Source organism: Notothenia coriiceps, unplaced genomic scaffold, assembly GCF_000735185.1.
Source record: "Notothenia coriiceps isolate Sejong01 unplaced genomic scaffold, NC01 NC01_scaffold00029967, whole genome shotgun sequence".
NCBI classification, from domain to species: domain Eukaryota; kingdom Metazoa; phylum Chordata; class Actinopteri; order Perciformes; family Nototheniidae; genus Notothenia; species Notothenia coriiceps.
In genome coordinates, this window is record NW_011362668.1 from 564,154 (window position 1) to 580,920 (window position 16,767).

At 40.1% G+C, this 16,767-nt stretch overlaps 2 protein-coding genes across 2 annotated transcripts in view; both read left to right on the forward strand.

Annotated features, from left to right (window-relative positions):
- The window catches only part of virma (vir like m6A methyltransferase associated), a 19,881-nt gene extending 12,812 nt beyond the window's left edge, over positions 1 to 7,069 (forward strand). The window contains exon 15 of the mRNA XM_010787058.1: positions 7,032 to 7,069. Within this exon, the coding sequence (XP_010785360.1) occupies positions 7,032 to 7,069 (38 nt within the window). The remainder of the gene's footprint in view (positions 1 to 7,031) is intronic.
- A 169-nt stretch (positions 7,070 to 7,238) lies between these two features.
- rad54b (RAD54 homolog B) overlaps positions 7,239 to 16,767 on the forward strand; it is an 18,326-nt gene continuing 8,797 nt past the window's right edge. Inside the window, exons 1-4 of the mRNA XM_010787059.1 lie at positions 7,239 to 7,337; positions 8,186 to 8,364; positions 8,487 to 8,676; positions 15,714 to 15,932. Coding sequence (XP_010785361.1) covers positions 8,218 to 8,364; positions 8,487 to 8,676; positions 15,714 to 15,932 — 556 coding nt within the window. The 5' untranslated portion in view covers positions 7,239 to 7,337; positions 8,186 to 8,217. The remainder of the gene's footprint in view (positions 7,338 to 8,185; positions 8,365 to 8,486; positions 8,677 to 15,713; positions 15,933 to 16,767) is intronic.

Genomic DNA, 16,767 nt, shown 5'->3' on the forward strand with positions numbered 1-16,767 from the left:
CGGCGGCGGCGGCGGCGGCGCTGGAGGAGGCGGTGGGGGAGGCGGAGGAGGAGGAGGAGGAAGAGGATCTCAGGGGAGTAAATTCAGTGGAGGGGGAGGTAGCGGAGGTGGGAGGGGAAGACATGTCCGTTCCTTCACCAGGTAAATCCACCTGGGCAATAACTGCAGCCTTTCATGGCAACATATGGACCAATCAGGATATTATATATACTGTCTCCATGGAAACGTGGTGGGATGATGTTGTCACAATGACGTACCGAGTTTGTGTTGATGTTTTATGTTTTGTTATGAGTTGTATTTGGAGAATAAAGGTCAGAGCAACTGAGCGTACGCTTTGTTTTTTTTAGACAAAATGAAATAATGATTTTAAGGTTAACTGTTTAAAGTTAACACGCTTTTATCATTGCACTTATTAGCCTTATCGTGCTTTAAATAGAAATGCAGAATTACACCTCATTCAAGGTTCTCCTAGGTGCATGACAACAATGGGAAATGAGAGCGTGAAAAGACTGCATTGCATCCAGGGCAGCCATTTAAAAAGTGTTAAGATAAACGTTGGCGTATTGAATAAGTTAAGGCGCGGACAAAGTACATATTTGTGTGACAGTAAGATGCATAATATACAACCCAAGTTGAACCCAAAATACGTGCCTTTGCAAACTGCAAAACCAGGACCTCCAGTTCTTACAGGACACTCAGAACCATACGTTCTTAAGCCAATGTAATCAGACCGATCACTAATGAGGAAAACATGAATCATTTAGAATTCAAAGAAATTGCCTTTAACACACTTTTTTTAATTTAAAAACCTGAGGGATGCAAAATTCAGGGCAACATTTTCTGTCAGCAGATCATATCAGTGGTTAGTCTACAACATGTATTAACCTTTCAACCACAACATGGTTCATTCCACAGCAGATCATCTATATGTTCTTTACCAAATGATAAGTGATGAGCCCCAACATACTGTGAAAACACTTTAATTACTAAACAGCCAAATATAAGAAAAATATGCATTTAATCTTTTCTGGAAGGGTTAACTCCCCAGCAGTCCAGTCTCCCCTCAGATGACCGTCACCTCCCGGTTCTTCCTCTTGATGCAGTCCAGAGTCAGGCTCCTGGTCCCGCCCTTACGCGTCCCCTCACCCAGCAGAGGGGAGGGGGGGGCTCCTGTTATGGGGCTCTGGGCTGAATGTAGAGACAGACTGGAGGCATGTAGAGAAGCCTCCCTCTGCTGGGGTCTCATTGGCTCAGTGTGGAGCTCCCACCCAGGGGTCTGATGGTCCACAGGTTGCTGGCTCCTGATTGGCTGCAGGTCTCTGAGCAGCTCCAGCAGCTCCCTCTTCTCCAGCTCGGCCTCAGCCAGCTCCTGCCTCCTCAGACGCTCTGCTCCTAGCAGCGCTCGCATGTCACACATCACACGGGACAGCTGGTCCTGAGAGGAGAGGCCATGAGAAGATCACTGAGCATGCATGTTATTGACAGAGGTGGATAACACATGTAGGTCTTAAAAGTAGTTCTACTTGAGAAATATGTATTGAAAGAGTAATAATTGGAGACCAACATAAACAAATAAACTCCCTGGACAATTGTCACTTTAAAGTACTAAATTATTCATTTCCTTAACAGCATTTATTTAAGAATAATTTTCCTATTGAATCTCAACTTTAAAAACCATCTATAGTTCTTTCTCCCTCATAAATATAACATAATAATTATTTTAAACATTGTACTTAATACAGAATTGCAACTAAAGTGTAACTGAAATTAAACTAACATCAACATTTCCAAAAAGACTGCTGATTAAGATCATCTTATGTGAAAGTATGCCTCTTAACCTCTTATTAAGAACAAATACTAAATGAATGTAAAAAATATGTTGTGGAATATTCAAAGGTACTGTTAATGTTAAAATGAATCAACCATTTTTAAATGTGCTGTTAAAGCTCTCACTGGGAACTTGATTAAATGGCAGTCCCTTGAATCTTTACTTCAGCCTTGCTGTTAGTACCTTGAAATACAGAGGAGTTAAAAACATGAGACTGGTCACCTTGAGCTCCTCCACGTCGTTCTTCAGCTGCGACTCTTTCTGCACCATGTGTCTCCTCTGCGAGTCCAACCGAGACTCCATCTCTCGCCTCACCTCCTCCACCTTGCACAGCATCTCTGCCCTGCCATACGCATTCAGTAGGACATTAATTACTAACAAACTAAACTGCAGCAATTACTTCTGAGTTAAGGATTAAGAGACAGTGAAGCCATTTTTACAACCACACCTGAGCATCTCCACCTCTGTGCGCAGCTCTGCTACACAGTTGTGTTGTGATTGGTCGATGGGGAGCAGTGTGTGTCCGCAGCCGTTGAGACACTCCCTGCTGCGGAAGTTACACTCTGACAGGTGAGCCTCCAGACCCCGCCTCTCCACCTGCACAGGACAACCTGCAGGGAGCACAGATGGATAGGCGCCACATGAAGCACCCATGCACACACTGTCTTTCAATCTATATATATTTTTTATTCTATTTATTTTAATTATGCCAAGATATATTGAATACTGTAATATCTTGATAAGCCACTTTTGGATTCTAACCTCTAATGCACAATATTTCTTTAAATATATTTAATTATATGTTATTAAAATAAAAATCAATACATGTCATTTATACTAAAGCAGAGTTTAAAAAGGAAAAAATAATGTGGTATAAGGACAATATGTGAAACAGTTTTCCACCGCTAACATATTGACCAACCCAACTTCCTTCACTCTTCGCTGCACTTTTGTCTCATTTTAGACCAAATGGGATACTTCTTAAAGATCACAGCAGTCACAGACAGCAAAATAAATATCAGGTAAAATATTGTGTAAAATGTTCTTTTGCTTTAAGTGCTTGTAGTACTGAACACTGCAAAAAGCCACACTGCATGCACACACACTGTAACTGTACCTACCACAGCGGTAACATATGTACTCTCCACCTGCCAACGACAGGTCACAGACACAAAGTGAGCACAAGAGCATATGCTTGGATATACATACACACTTTTAAATTGCTCATTAAAGAGTGATGGAAAGTTGACCCTGAATGCACTTTGTGTGAGGTCTGTGGGAGTCCCATAGGTGCACGAGTTTGGGAGGTAGCCATGACAACAAAAGAGCCACCTGTTGCTCCCACTCACAGGTGTCACATTACCTTTATATCCCTCACGTCCACACATGGATAACCATTCAAGAAGATACAAACACTGCTGATAAACACAACAAATAACACATGAGCTCAGTGTGAGGTATCATACCTGTGTTTGAGCAGGAAATGAAGGCGAACTCGCACTCATCCTCATGTGTGTGCAGGCTCTCCAGGGAGCAGACCACCTCACAGCCCTGAGCTGCATTCACACAGCGGAGCTGCAGGCGGTTCAGGTCATTACGCATGTACCTGCAGAGAAAATAAAGATAAATAAAGGTGAGCACAGAGATCAGTACATGTGTCAACCACTCAATAGTAAGTAAGTAACACTTTATTTTGCACCCTTCTCAACACGGATGTACAAAGTGCTTTACAGTACAGTACACAGGACACAATTCAAAGTACAACAATAACATGTAGAATAAAAAGCATAAAGCAGCAGCAGGTAATACATAGGATAAAACATACGAGAAAACACCAATAAAACACAGCTATTAACTCACCTCCTCCGACGACCCAAAGGCCTGTCGGAAAAGGTGGGTCTTTAACTGCCCCTTAAAAATCTCTACTGAGGCAGAGGTTTTTATTATCTGGGGGAGTTTGTTCCAAAGCCTTGGGGCCACCACCTCAAAGGCACGGTCCCCCTTAGTCTTTAGCCTGGTTCGGGGCACCCTTAGGAGGCCTTGCTCACAGGTCCTCAGGGCCCGGTTTGTGATGTGAGGGTGGATCAGGTCATTGATGTAGGCTGGGGCTTGGCCAGTAAGAAGGACATGTGAAACCTGCAGGGACAGTTCACCACAAAATCAGAAACCGCCTATATATTTCACCTACCTGTATTTGAGTCATCTATATTGTTTTGGTATGAGCACAGAATTTTTTTTTTTTTTATCCTTTTAACAAATATTATGAGGCTCTGTATATATTATGCGTAAACATATACATTTTTTAAATATTGTCAAGTGACACTTGATTATATGAGTGTCTCGTCAATGAGCAGAAGCATGCTTCCTTATGCTTTGTAGTAGGACTAGGACTCGTGCAGTACAAAGAAAATTATTCCTAAATGAAAATGCTCACAAAAAAGTGGATTATCTTCAGTAACTGTGTCATGATTTCTGGACAGAGATTTTTTTAATGTACATGTTTGGCATTTTGAGCTCCACAAGCTGAGTGCCATGTAGTTCCATTGCATTTGAAAGAAAGCAGACATCTTTGGGCTCATATCTCCAACAATCGGCATGTCATAACCACAACAAGTTAGATTGATAAATAGAACTAAAGGGGAGAGGAAACATATTAGTTGTTTGTATTTTGGGGTAAACTGACCCTATAAGAATGAGCATTACAATAAAGAGTTAATAACTGTCACACATTTACAGAGACAGACCTGTACAGTGGTTTGAGACTGCCCACATCCAGGGGCATCCTGTCCTCGGGGCAGGAGTGGTGATGGAGCAGCCAGCTGCTGATGCAGGCGCTGCAGTAGGCGTGTTCACAGGGCGCCTGCAGGGGGCGCTCCAACACGTCTCGACACACACAGCACAGGAGACCCTCATTCACATAGCCTACAAACCTCTCCAGATCATAGCCCATCCTACAACCACACAGACCGATTATACAGAAATGGCAAAGGTTAAGGGAAGAACACAAATATCTCATCTGTTTCTTCTTTGTTTGAAGGCAAGACACTGCAGGCAAACACATCTATCTTTCATGGTTTGGTAAACAGAGTTTTTTTTTAATGGTTTGGGGTAGGCCTATATGTGGCTTCCAATACATGTCTACATTTAGATAAGCGAAATAAGAAAACCTCCAAAATCAACATTCATGTGTTTATTTTACGTCACTTTGTCTGTAGATTTTCCTAAATTCACTCAAAGTTAGCTTTAAAGCATGCCTCATTTGCATATTTAAATAAAACACTATATTTCACTTAAAGTAATCAACTGGGGAAGTTTTATGGTGAATGTTCTTAGTTATATGTTAACCATATTAACTTGTCATGTCTTGCTTAATGACATTATGACATTTTAAAATAATTATCTTTAAAGGGAATTTTCTCAGAATTAGTTAGTTTATTTTACTTTAAACCAGAATTTCCTCTGTTAAAAAAACGTTGTACAAAAAAGTTGTACGTATGTAAACAAAATGAAAACAACAATTGGGATCCTGGCTTTATTTTCTACTTCTGGTTCAATAAATGTTTGCAGGTTAGTACCTATGTAATGCCTATTAGTTGTATACAATGTAAGCAATCTACTGGGGAAGTGTCATGGTGATATCTATTAGATATAGTTTTTTGTTTACCTTTGTCACCTATAATGTCTCCCTTAACCATAACAACCTAAAATAATTACAATAAAGTTCCTACCTGACAAAGGAACTTCATCAAACTCGTTCTTCTTCTTTCGTTCTGTTAATTTGAATCCACTTGTTCCACCTCAAGAGATCTTCCCTCTTATCTCTGCACAACTACAACAATCTATTTGTCTTCATTCTCTCTTTTTGACTTGTGGCTCCATCAAGGTGAGGGTCTTCTTTCCATTAAAGCCCTCCCCTCCACCTTTGGGAGTGTGTCTCCATGGAGAGGTATCCCTGACAACCAGCATTCAGGACACAGGCAGACAGCTGTCAGACGAGATCAGATCAGAGACTCAGGCAGAATTATAGGAAAACAGACACCCAAAAAACAGACACATTCTGCAGAAGTGCGTTTTTCATCATTGTTTCACCAATACATACAATACAAGATTGTGGTGTCTTCAGAGATTACTGCTGTCCTTCCACTGTTTTCTGTCTGTCACACTACTCTACATTACTCTCTCACTCTCTGGATGTGGGATTAACATGGATTACACTCTCTCTCTCTCTCCCTCTGATTGGATTACAGACTACACAACGTCAGATGACACATAGTCAGACCACAAAAATCAAAAAGCACTCCATATATTGTGAACCTAAAGCTCTGACAGACTTACTGGTGGAAGAAATAATCAGATCCTTTACAAAAAAGAGACGAAAAGGGGCCCTCCCATAATGTAAATCATATTCAATTACAAGTGAAATAAATGTGTCCATTGACCTATCCAATGAAGAAATGTCATACTTTGTCTTCGCTCTTGGGAATGAGATGTGCATTACATGTTTATTTTTTTCAAACCACAAAAAAATGTGTTTCTTACTCTTTCTTTAAAACAAAGGAAAGGCACCAGTAAGTGTTATATCACTTTTATTGGTTTGAATATATGATATATTTGAATATGAAGTCAAATTAACAGTTTCCCCTTTTAAACCACTTCGACTGCAATGCTTATTTGTTTATGCTTTATAGCTATTTTACCTTGCATAGACTTAATGACTTTATGAGCAAAGGACCTTTGGTGAGGGGCGGGGCGGAACTCTCGGAAGTCATTTCAAAACAAAAGCCCTCGTCTGGTAAACGACAGTAGCTACTGACGGTAAACGACAGTAGCTGATAGGTAAAGGTTTTAAGATATCGTTGGACATAGGCCGTTGAGACCGGCTTAAATGCCTTTTGGAGCCTATATTGTTAAGAATAGTGTACTAAGTGTCTTTTACCACAAGAGGGCTTTTGTTATGAAATTACTTCAGAGAGTTCCGCCCTGACCCTCGAACAAAAATAATTTGGCCATTTAATATTGAAAAATCTAAGACAAAAAAGCAATTTAATGGTTTAAGAAAGAAAAACAATTGATACAAAGGTACCCGGACTCGTGCCCCTGACTTTACCCTTATTGGAAGTATCATAATAATAAAGATATGCAAAACCTAACAAACGTAATCCTCTCAAGATTGATTCTGATGTTTTTAAAGAGGGGACGTGAGGTCAGCACAGGGTAGTAATGGGTGTGCTCGATATTTAACCCAGGGAATGACAGAACGGGGAAATTCAATGTTACCGTGAAATGAAAATTACTACGATAATAAAATCAAGCGCACCCAACTACATATGACCACGCCCACTGCCGTGGTTCAACCAATCACGATCTTCAAATCATTCAGCGGGAGAACCGGGGAGAACCCGAACAGAATCGAGAGTTTTAGAAAGAAAGACAGGACGATTGTTTTTTATTGGAAAACGCTAGTATTCTATCATCTTAAATGTTTTCATTAGACGTTTAGTCCGACCGGGTATGTACGACACGTTGTCACCCATTATCAAACATGACATTATAAAGCCGAGTTTAAATATTGTCACAAGTGTTAGCGATTGTTGTTAGCTTGCTGGGAAACTAGCTTGCTAACATGTCACTCACTGTGATGCAGAGGGTTTATGCAGGTAGATCTTGATCCTTTAGTCATTTTAAATTAACCAGGTGTATCATGTCCAAGCCTTTCAGAGAGGTTGGAAATGATAGAAAGCTTAGGGTTATACTATTGTCAACCAGATTAATATAGAAACATATTGGGAGTGAATAGCATTAAGTCATTACATGATGTCTATTCAGACAAGTAGAAGACACAGTGTTAACATAATAACTATTAGACTGATCTAGAGTCAAGTGACACCAACATTATAATGTAGATTTTGTTTCTTAAAATCAGTAAAACTAAGAAACTGACACGTGATTTTTGAGAACAAAATAATATAACGTACATGCCCATCACACTCTACCAGGGCAAAATGTGTGTCTTAATAGTAACATAACACTGGGTTGAGCTGTAATTGTGATGGTACAACTAGAATTATTTTTTAATTGTGTATTAAAGCTTTAATGAATTTGATCATCATGAAGTATTATGAGATTTGTATTTCCCTTTGTCTTGGTCTGAATGTATACATAAATAGTTTATCATCTTCCTGTTGAGGACGAGGCAACCAACACTTTAATAGAAAAATCAAGTTTGTTATTTAGTTGAACAAACATATTTGTAATTTTGTCAGAGCTTCGATAGGTCCTTGGGTGTAGTGCCGACTAGAACCTAATGAGTTGCCGGTATCAATTACTGTATTAATAATAATGCATTTCTATCTTTAGGATATAAACGATTGTTAGTTGCCAGAAGCATCATGCGACGCTCAGGAGCTCCCAGCCAGCTCTCAGGCAATGCTGTGAAAAAGCCTCGGTTTGTTTCCCCTGGAGCATCTCCTTCCTTTCTCACAGCTGAATTCAAGCCCCTTAGCCCTAAACTTGGTTTAGGCAATGCACTGGAAAAGGTAACATTTTCACAACATTTAACCTACAGTATAATATTTCAGTATTCGTTTGATTCCCTTAATCATCATTTATCATCCAGTGTTGTTGTTTAATTTTAATTTGCCTTCTTCTCATTCTGCAGGTCCAGAGAAGTCTAACAGCACCAGCTTTGGGTAAAACAAAGTTTGATGCCCAGCCCAAAGCTGCCCATCCTGCTCCAACCTTGTCAAGGGCCCTGGCTCGTGTTCTCAGTGTGGCAGAAAGTAAGGAAAATGAGGCAAAACATCCTACCACTGTCTCAGAAGAGTACTCCGAAGACAACGGACCCGAAGGTAAGACACAACGACTTGTGGCTGGGATATTACGGGCAACAGTAGTCATGTGCAGATTGTGCAACGAATCCACGTTGGAACAGGTGCTGTCCCTGCTGCTTTTGTTATAGGTAGGGTTGTGTAAAGTACTGTGAGAGTGAGGGGAACACATATTTCATTAAATGCTTCTTGTTGTACCTATTTCACTATTACATAATATGCTATCTGACATCATCTGCAATACAAAAATGAAAAGGCTGTCTGGAAACCTACATATCACTGAACTACATATTAACATATTGGGAGATATGACAATTAGCTTTGAACATGGTCTACATGTGTATGAACTGATACAAAAAATATCAAATCGTAGTAGTATGTTCTTGAACCCAATAACAGAAAAAGAACGGCTTGATATTGTCAATACTCAACACAGTAAACAGTCCAAAGTTTATTTAGGACTAAGTATGAATATTGTTAAACAAGTTGCACCAAACATTGTAGCCCCCCTAGTAAATATATGCAATAAATCGTTCCAACAAGGTATTTTCCCCAATTAAATGAAAATCGAGAAGGTGATTCCGGTTTTCAAATCTGGTGATAAATTAAGTCTTAATAACTATAGACCCATTTCTTTACTGCCACAATTTTCAAAGATTTTGGAAAAACTCTTCAACAACCGTCTGGAGCTATTCCTCAGCAAATGTAATATACTATGCCCCAGCCAATATGGATTTCAGAAAAATCACTCTACTTCTTCAGCAGTAATTGAACTGGTTGAAGAAATTACCAACAACATTGAGAACAAAATTATTACAGCTGATATGTTCATTGACCTTAAAAAGGCTTTGGATACTGTGAACCATACTATACTGTTACACAAATTAGAACATTATGGCATAAGGGGTCAAGCAAAAGAATGGGTCAAGAGTTATCTGATAAATAGGCTACAATATGTGGATATAGACGAGGCGAAATCAAACAAGCTTCCTATAACATGTGGAGTCCCTCAAGGATCAATTTTAGGTCCAAAACTGTTTCTGATTTATATTAATGACATTATCAACACCTCTGACCTGTTAAAATTCATTTTATTTGCCGATGATACCACCATTCTCTGCTCCCATCATAATCTTGGCGATCTTGTTAAAATTGTGAATGCGGAATTAGAAATACTATGTAACTGGTTTGCAGTTAATAAATTATCCCTTAATGTGGCCAAAACAAATGACATGTTATTCAATACAAAGTGAGAGTACAAATGACTGCATTATACGGATTTGCAATACCGAGATAGAAAAAGTTGGTGCATGTACATTTTTAGGACTGCTTGTTGACGAAAAACTCAACTGGAAGCACGATATCAATTATGTACAAACTAAACTGTCAAAAACAATAGGTATTTTGTATCATACTAAGAACATTCTCTAGGAACAAATACTCAGAACTCTTTATAACAGTCTATTTCCCTTACCTTTACTACTGCTCCGAAATATGGGGAAACACGTACTCAACAAATCTACAAAAAATAAAATCCCAAAAAAAAGTATTGGTGTTGGTAAATATGAACATACAACTCCCATATTTAAAAAAACTCAATCTATTAAAATGTGTTGACATAGTAAAGCTTAAAGCAGTACTGATTATGCACAACATTTTCCATAACAAAATGCCTAACAACATTCAAAAGCAGTTCCAAACCACAGTCAAGAAATACCCAACTAGGCATCCTAACTGGTTGTGTAGCAAGCTCTGTAGAACAACCATCAAATCACAGTTTATCCATAATCGGGAGTTAGAACGTGGAATGGACTTCACCCAGACATGTCAAGTATCACTTCTCATCAACAATTCCAAACTAAATTCTAAAAATGTATATTTGCAGATTACTCCAGCTAACAAATATTGGGTATTCCCAGAAACACATTTTTTTTTGGAAATAATAACTTCTCAGTTTGTTTATTTATTTAATATTGTTTACATTACTTTTTATTTATTTGTTCCTTCTTATTTATTTTCATCGTTATGCGGTTTAATTATTATTTCAGGCCTGGAAATTGCCTTGTAATATTTGTATTGGTGTATGAGTGCATTTGTGTACTTATACACCTGAACATATGGTGCTTATGTATATTTTGTGTATGTGTGAACACACAAAAAGTCAAAATAAGGGTCCACAATGCTTATATGCATATATTATTATATGCCTATATTATTATACTTAATTTCTATACGTGACGCAATAATGGCAATGTTATATTAGGATGATTCTCGGGAGGGCTACGTCCCATAAGCTATGCTTCAGCCCTTCCGCTTCTACTAATTCTGTTTATCTTTCTTTTTTGGATGAATTAGTAGAATAAATAATTAAAAAACAATACCTTTAGCTAAATTAATTAGTGCACAGTTATTATCTTTGGTTGCAGAATCTTAAAATGTATGTGCGAAATACGTATTTGTTGTTCATTCAGTTCCTTTTTGGATGCAGAAGGCAGTCTGCTTTCACTCTACACAACCACTGTAAGATCAAACCAATAACGCTTGCCCCCTTCTCTCCACATGGTTTTACTATAATCACACAGTTAGATGCATTTGTAAACATCACCTCCACCGTCACATCATCGATGCTTTTCCTTGATTTGACTACTCTATAATAAACCGGCAAAGTTGTGCTCCAGTTAAATGTCCATTGAATGGTTTTCACAAGTTTATACGTAAAATCCGTGAGAAGCCGCATCATGTAACACCGCTCTCCCGCAGTGCCCGACTGTCCTGCCTCTATGGCTAATAATAACACTCACACACACAAACACACACGAGGGCTGGATTTTAAACCGGGCGGGTTGAGTGACAGCAGGTCCAGCATTATGTAAATTTGCGGGGTAGTGCAGCGGCAGCGCGGGGAAGATTAGGACTGTGCTCGGGATCAGTGAGCCGCCTCCTCCTGCACGAGCAACTAGTGCCGCTGTTTTCCTCACAAAACACCACTTTGTGTTCGCCTCAGTACCCTTTCTATTCGCATTTCCTAAACACATTTTTTAATCATATGAATCGTTATTTTTGTAACCTTCCTTCACTGTAGACGGCTGGAAATTGATAAACGCTGATATTCCCGCGGGCACGCGCAGCTCGCTCGCAAACCCCTCCCCCTTCACATAGTTAAACCAGCGCTACATCAGAGCGTCACTCACTTTGGGAAAATAGACCCCCTGACCCCTAATAACCTGTAATAATACACTACTTAAAGGCAGTGTTACACATTTGTGCAGGACACAGAGTTTCTGTTGCCGTCCCTATTTTCTAATGTTGAGGCAGTGCTGTGCTCTGTGCTCTGTGCTGTGCTTGGTTTGGGTTTTAGAGAGACCGAGCTGTAAGTAGGTCGGGCTGGGCTTAAGCGGCTTAACTACGTCAGCCTAAGCTGGGAGGAATTCATCCAAAGCCCTCCGCGGTAGGCGGGGGCCTAAACGAGGCTGGCCTAGTTAAGCCTGATTCTTATTGTGTGCAGCACAGGCTGTTTTTGTTGTGCAACGTGGCTGAGAGGGAACCTAGGAGTAGACTTTAAATCCATGCACATTTTAGAAATAGCATATGTTTCATTTAGAAGGTACATTTGAGATGTATGGGAATGAGCATAGTTGGTTTTATCACCGTGGACCAGGATAACCCAGCAGCAGGGACAAAAAAGACAGGTGGGAAGAGTAAGGAGCGTCAGTTTTGAGAGTGGCTGCTGAACGCAGTAAGCCATAGGCTGGACTTGGCTTACGAGGGACCGCTATGCTATAAGATGGCATCCAGCTCTGTGTTTTTGTCCAGTATGGTGGGTAAAGCTCGCTCGTCCAACTTCACCCTCTCTGAGAAGCTGGACCTGTTGAAGCTGGTCCGTCCTCACATCCGCATCCTGGAGGAACACACCAACAAGCATGCAGTCATCGTGGACAAAAACAAGTGCTGGGAAACTGTTGCCGAGCTATACAACGCTTTGGGAGGAGACAGACCCCATCGCACCGCTCAGGGCCTCAGAACCCTCTACAAGAGGTTGAAGGAGTCAGCCAAGCAGGAAGTGATGCAGCGGAGACACGCCCAGCCAGAGTACAGATCGAGCATCTCTGAGCCTACCAGGAGAATCATGGAGATGATCCCTCACCTGTTTCAGCACGTGCCCATCCATGAGAAGGACCAGGCACTGCGCAGGTACAGTGTGATATGCACCCACGAGCACATACACTCATTTAATACAGACCTAAAGGTTTAACTCGACAGTCAGCTGAAAGTTTAGCAAGAACATTGACAGTTTTAAGTCAGGACACTGACTCATCTGTTAGAGGAGAGAGGGGAGGGGCTGAACTCACAGCTCAGAAACCAACTTGATAACACACTCTGTGTACATCGTCAGGCACAACAGGAAAATACAGTATGTCCTGTTGTTATTTACTGGAAGAAAACTACTCATTAGTAGTTTTTTCTTTTATCCACATAAAAAAACCGATTTTCTTTGATTAATCTGCCAATTTAATTTAAGGTCAATTGTAGTGTTTTTATTTGTTTGGAAAAGGCAATTGCAAATAAAAAATTCCACCCCAAAAGAATTCTTTAAACGTGTTCCAATTTTCCAGTGCTACGTAAAGGAAGCAAATTTGGCAGAACAACTGATATTGTGTCATGAAAGCACACAGAAGACAAAAAACCCTGTAGTTTCATTTCAGTTTATTTAAGACTTGGCAAGGGTTAATAGCAAAAAAAGAAAGGATAATTCGTAATACAAAAAACAGAACAATTTATCATTCAACTTAAAAAAAACATTCATCTGAACTGTGTTTTCTGAGCCTGTGTGAGTACAGAGAGTCATGTACACTTAAAATTGTACATCAGATGTCTTAGGATGCCTCACCTCGTCACATGTAGGAACCACAGAGAATACAAAATGGCACCACGCCATCTGCATACTTGAAGCAACACCTTTATTGTATCGTGAGAATTGAGCCTCTGCATACTACTCGTTGTGTAGCTGCACCAAAAATGAACCATAGACATAAAAATGAAAAATGTTATTTACTGTTGGTAAACAGTACTGTTTACCAATGTAAAAATAACACATTTATGCTGGTAACAAACCAGCATAAATGTGTTATTTTTACTTTGGTAAATTGCCAATTTCCACTTGTATTGTCTTATTTGACAGTAGATCCTTGAAAAATGCTGGTTAAGCACTCTCGTCTGACTTAATTGTATCCTTTATTCCATTTGTAGATTAATATACAGCAAGCACAACTCTCCTGTGGAACACCCTGGCAGCAGCTCCTCTCTGGCTGGACTCCAGGATTACTCAGCAGCTGTCCCAAGTATCCCCGATGAGGTGGTCCAGCTGGACCCTGAAGAGGATGTAAAACCACCGCCAGACCTCCCCATCCTCTCCACACACTCGGAGCCAGGGCTGGATGGAGGCCAGGAGCCGGAGGCAGAGCACGACTTGGGCAGCGTTCACGATTACGAAGTATCCCTCTCCCCCGTCACTTCCTCCGTGAACATCACCCTCTCCACATCGCCGATACCGTTACGTTGCGACCTCTTTCCCAACGACCTCTACCCTCACCACGAACCCGACAGGTTTCGCTCTCTGCACCTCGCCAAAGAGGAGCACGAGTTGGTGGTAGCCAATCACAAGAAGGTTGCCCTGTACCTGGAGGAGAAGAGGGAGGGGCTGAAGAGGAAACAGGATCTGGAGGAGGAACTTCTGAGAGCCAAGATCAAAGTGGAGAAACTAAGAGCTGCTCGACTGAGACACGGACTGCCAATTCCTCTATAGGGACCATGAACACACACATCAGTGTTTGAAAAGTAGAGGCTCTGAGGAGCAGAAGCGGAGAAGAAGCTGAGGAGCTATCACACTCATCAGTTTTTATTTGGAGGGCTGTTTCAGAACTTGAATTTTCTCTTGGAAACATAGTGCCTCGTACACGGAAAGCCTGTTTGCATATCGCAGGATAAGCCTGACCAGTCTGTGTGTATACTTGTCATTGTTTTAATGTATCTTCATTTACACTTTTTAATAGAAGCAGTAACACAACTTGTACATGCCCATATTATAAACACTGTGAGAGCCAAAATAGGCAAAAAAATAAGAAGTGATATCAACTTTTTGAAAGGAATATTATTAGTAATAAATGGCATGTACCACGATGGTGCTTATCCTGCCTAGATCCGCCCCTATGATGTATGCATCTGTAAGCATATTATTAATGATTCACTACTAACTGGAGTATCTTAAAAAGAAAAAAATCCACTTGATCTAAAAAATCTGAACGAAAAAAGAAAAAAAAAACAGTATCTTGTAGCACTTTAAGGTATCCAAGCTAGCGGCGCTTATACAGTATTCTGTATGTTAACAAGGAAATATAAGCACAAAAAAACAAAGTTACACTTTGTAAAACTGAGAAGTGTGCAGAACCCCAGCACTGAAGCACAAGTTAAACTGAAGGCCTTAAACACGAGATGCTACTGATGACAAATCTTGTTCTGTGAGTTGCTGTAGTTACATCGAAGTGAGTTCAAGTCCTAATTCTCTCTGGTTGCTGAATTAATGGCGAGTTGGGCGATCAAAAATGTGGACTTAGATTTGCGATGTTATCGTTATTTAATGTATGTGACATTGATTGTATTGTAATGTTTGTTGGTAAATGAATGTTGTCAGTTTCTTTTACACTTTGTGCTTATGTGTATTTGTTTTTATAAAAAAAGAAAATAAATACTCCTGATTTTGTGTTTATTACCAACATGCATTCGCTCTCATGATTTCAACCTCCCTTAGGAAGATCTCTTACTTTGGTGTTTTGTCAAAATCACATGATGTCAAAGGGTACTTACACTTTTATTTCTAACATGGCATGAGTAGCACTTAAGTTTTCGTGCTTGTGAATTTATGAAGTGATCTATCATGTTGGGTATGAAGCTCGAGCACGATGTGTGGACTGGTGCAGCAGTGACCCCTGCTGGTGAGTTATGCAAAGTTTGTATTAGATATTTATTTTGTTTTCACAATATTATATGTCTTTGTGTTGCAGGATTGAATGGTGACCCTCAGTTGACTTCAGGGTCAGTCGGTGTTTCTGGAGCGGCAGGCCCAGACGCTGGCTGCAGTCAAGATGGAGTGCGGTACCTCAGTGTGATGTGGTGTAAAGCCAGTAAGAAGAAACACAAGCGCTGGGAGGGCGATGCAGTCCTGATTACAAGAGGACGCACCGCCACACTGAAAGACATGGAGGGGAAGGACATTGGAAAGGGTGAGACAGAGACACCCCAGTTTAGATTTAGTCTTTAATTATCGTCATATTAAGTTCGGTGGGAGAAAAAGGGGCGTGGCAGTTTTCTTTCCCTGTGATCAATTGGCATACAAAGAAATATGTTATACATAACTTTGTTTTCATTAGGCTTTATCACCTGAAACAAAGAATTGTGCTTTTGTCACCTTTTTGATAAGGGATTTCAAAGTCTGAGAATGTAAGCCGCCTCTCAGATAAAGCATCAAAAAAGCCAATCCCCAAACACCACTTTTGTCTTTTTGCTTAGTTTTGTACAATTCCTGGATCCCAATGGGATTATGATTAAACTGTTTGATCAAAAAGACACCCAACAACTGAGCCATAACTTGAGTCTACACCAAATGCATAACAAATTCAGGCATTTATTAGTCAACACTTTCCCTAAACTAAGGCATCTCTTTGAACAATTAACACACATTTAAGCCACTCTATATGATCTTCTGTCAACCAATGTAATACTGGACCTAGAGAGGTCCTTTTGCATTTTTGTTACCTGAAGGCCACCGTAGTTCTCTGACATGCTTGAAAAGGGAGGGGTGAGCTTAGCGTTATTCAATTGGCTTCATCCCTAGGTCCCACTGCATTCTACACACTGGTCCTTTTAAGCAAATCTTTAACATATGTCACTTTAAATGTTAATTTCATACATACATACATACATACATACATACATACAGTGGGGCAAAAAAGTATTTAGTCAGCCACTAATTGTGCAAGTTCTCCCACTTAAAAAGATGAGAGAGGCCTGTCATTTTCATCCTAGGTATACCTCAACTATGAGAGACAAAATGAGAAA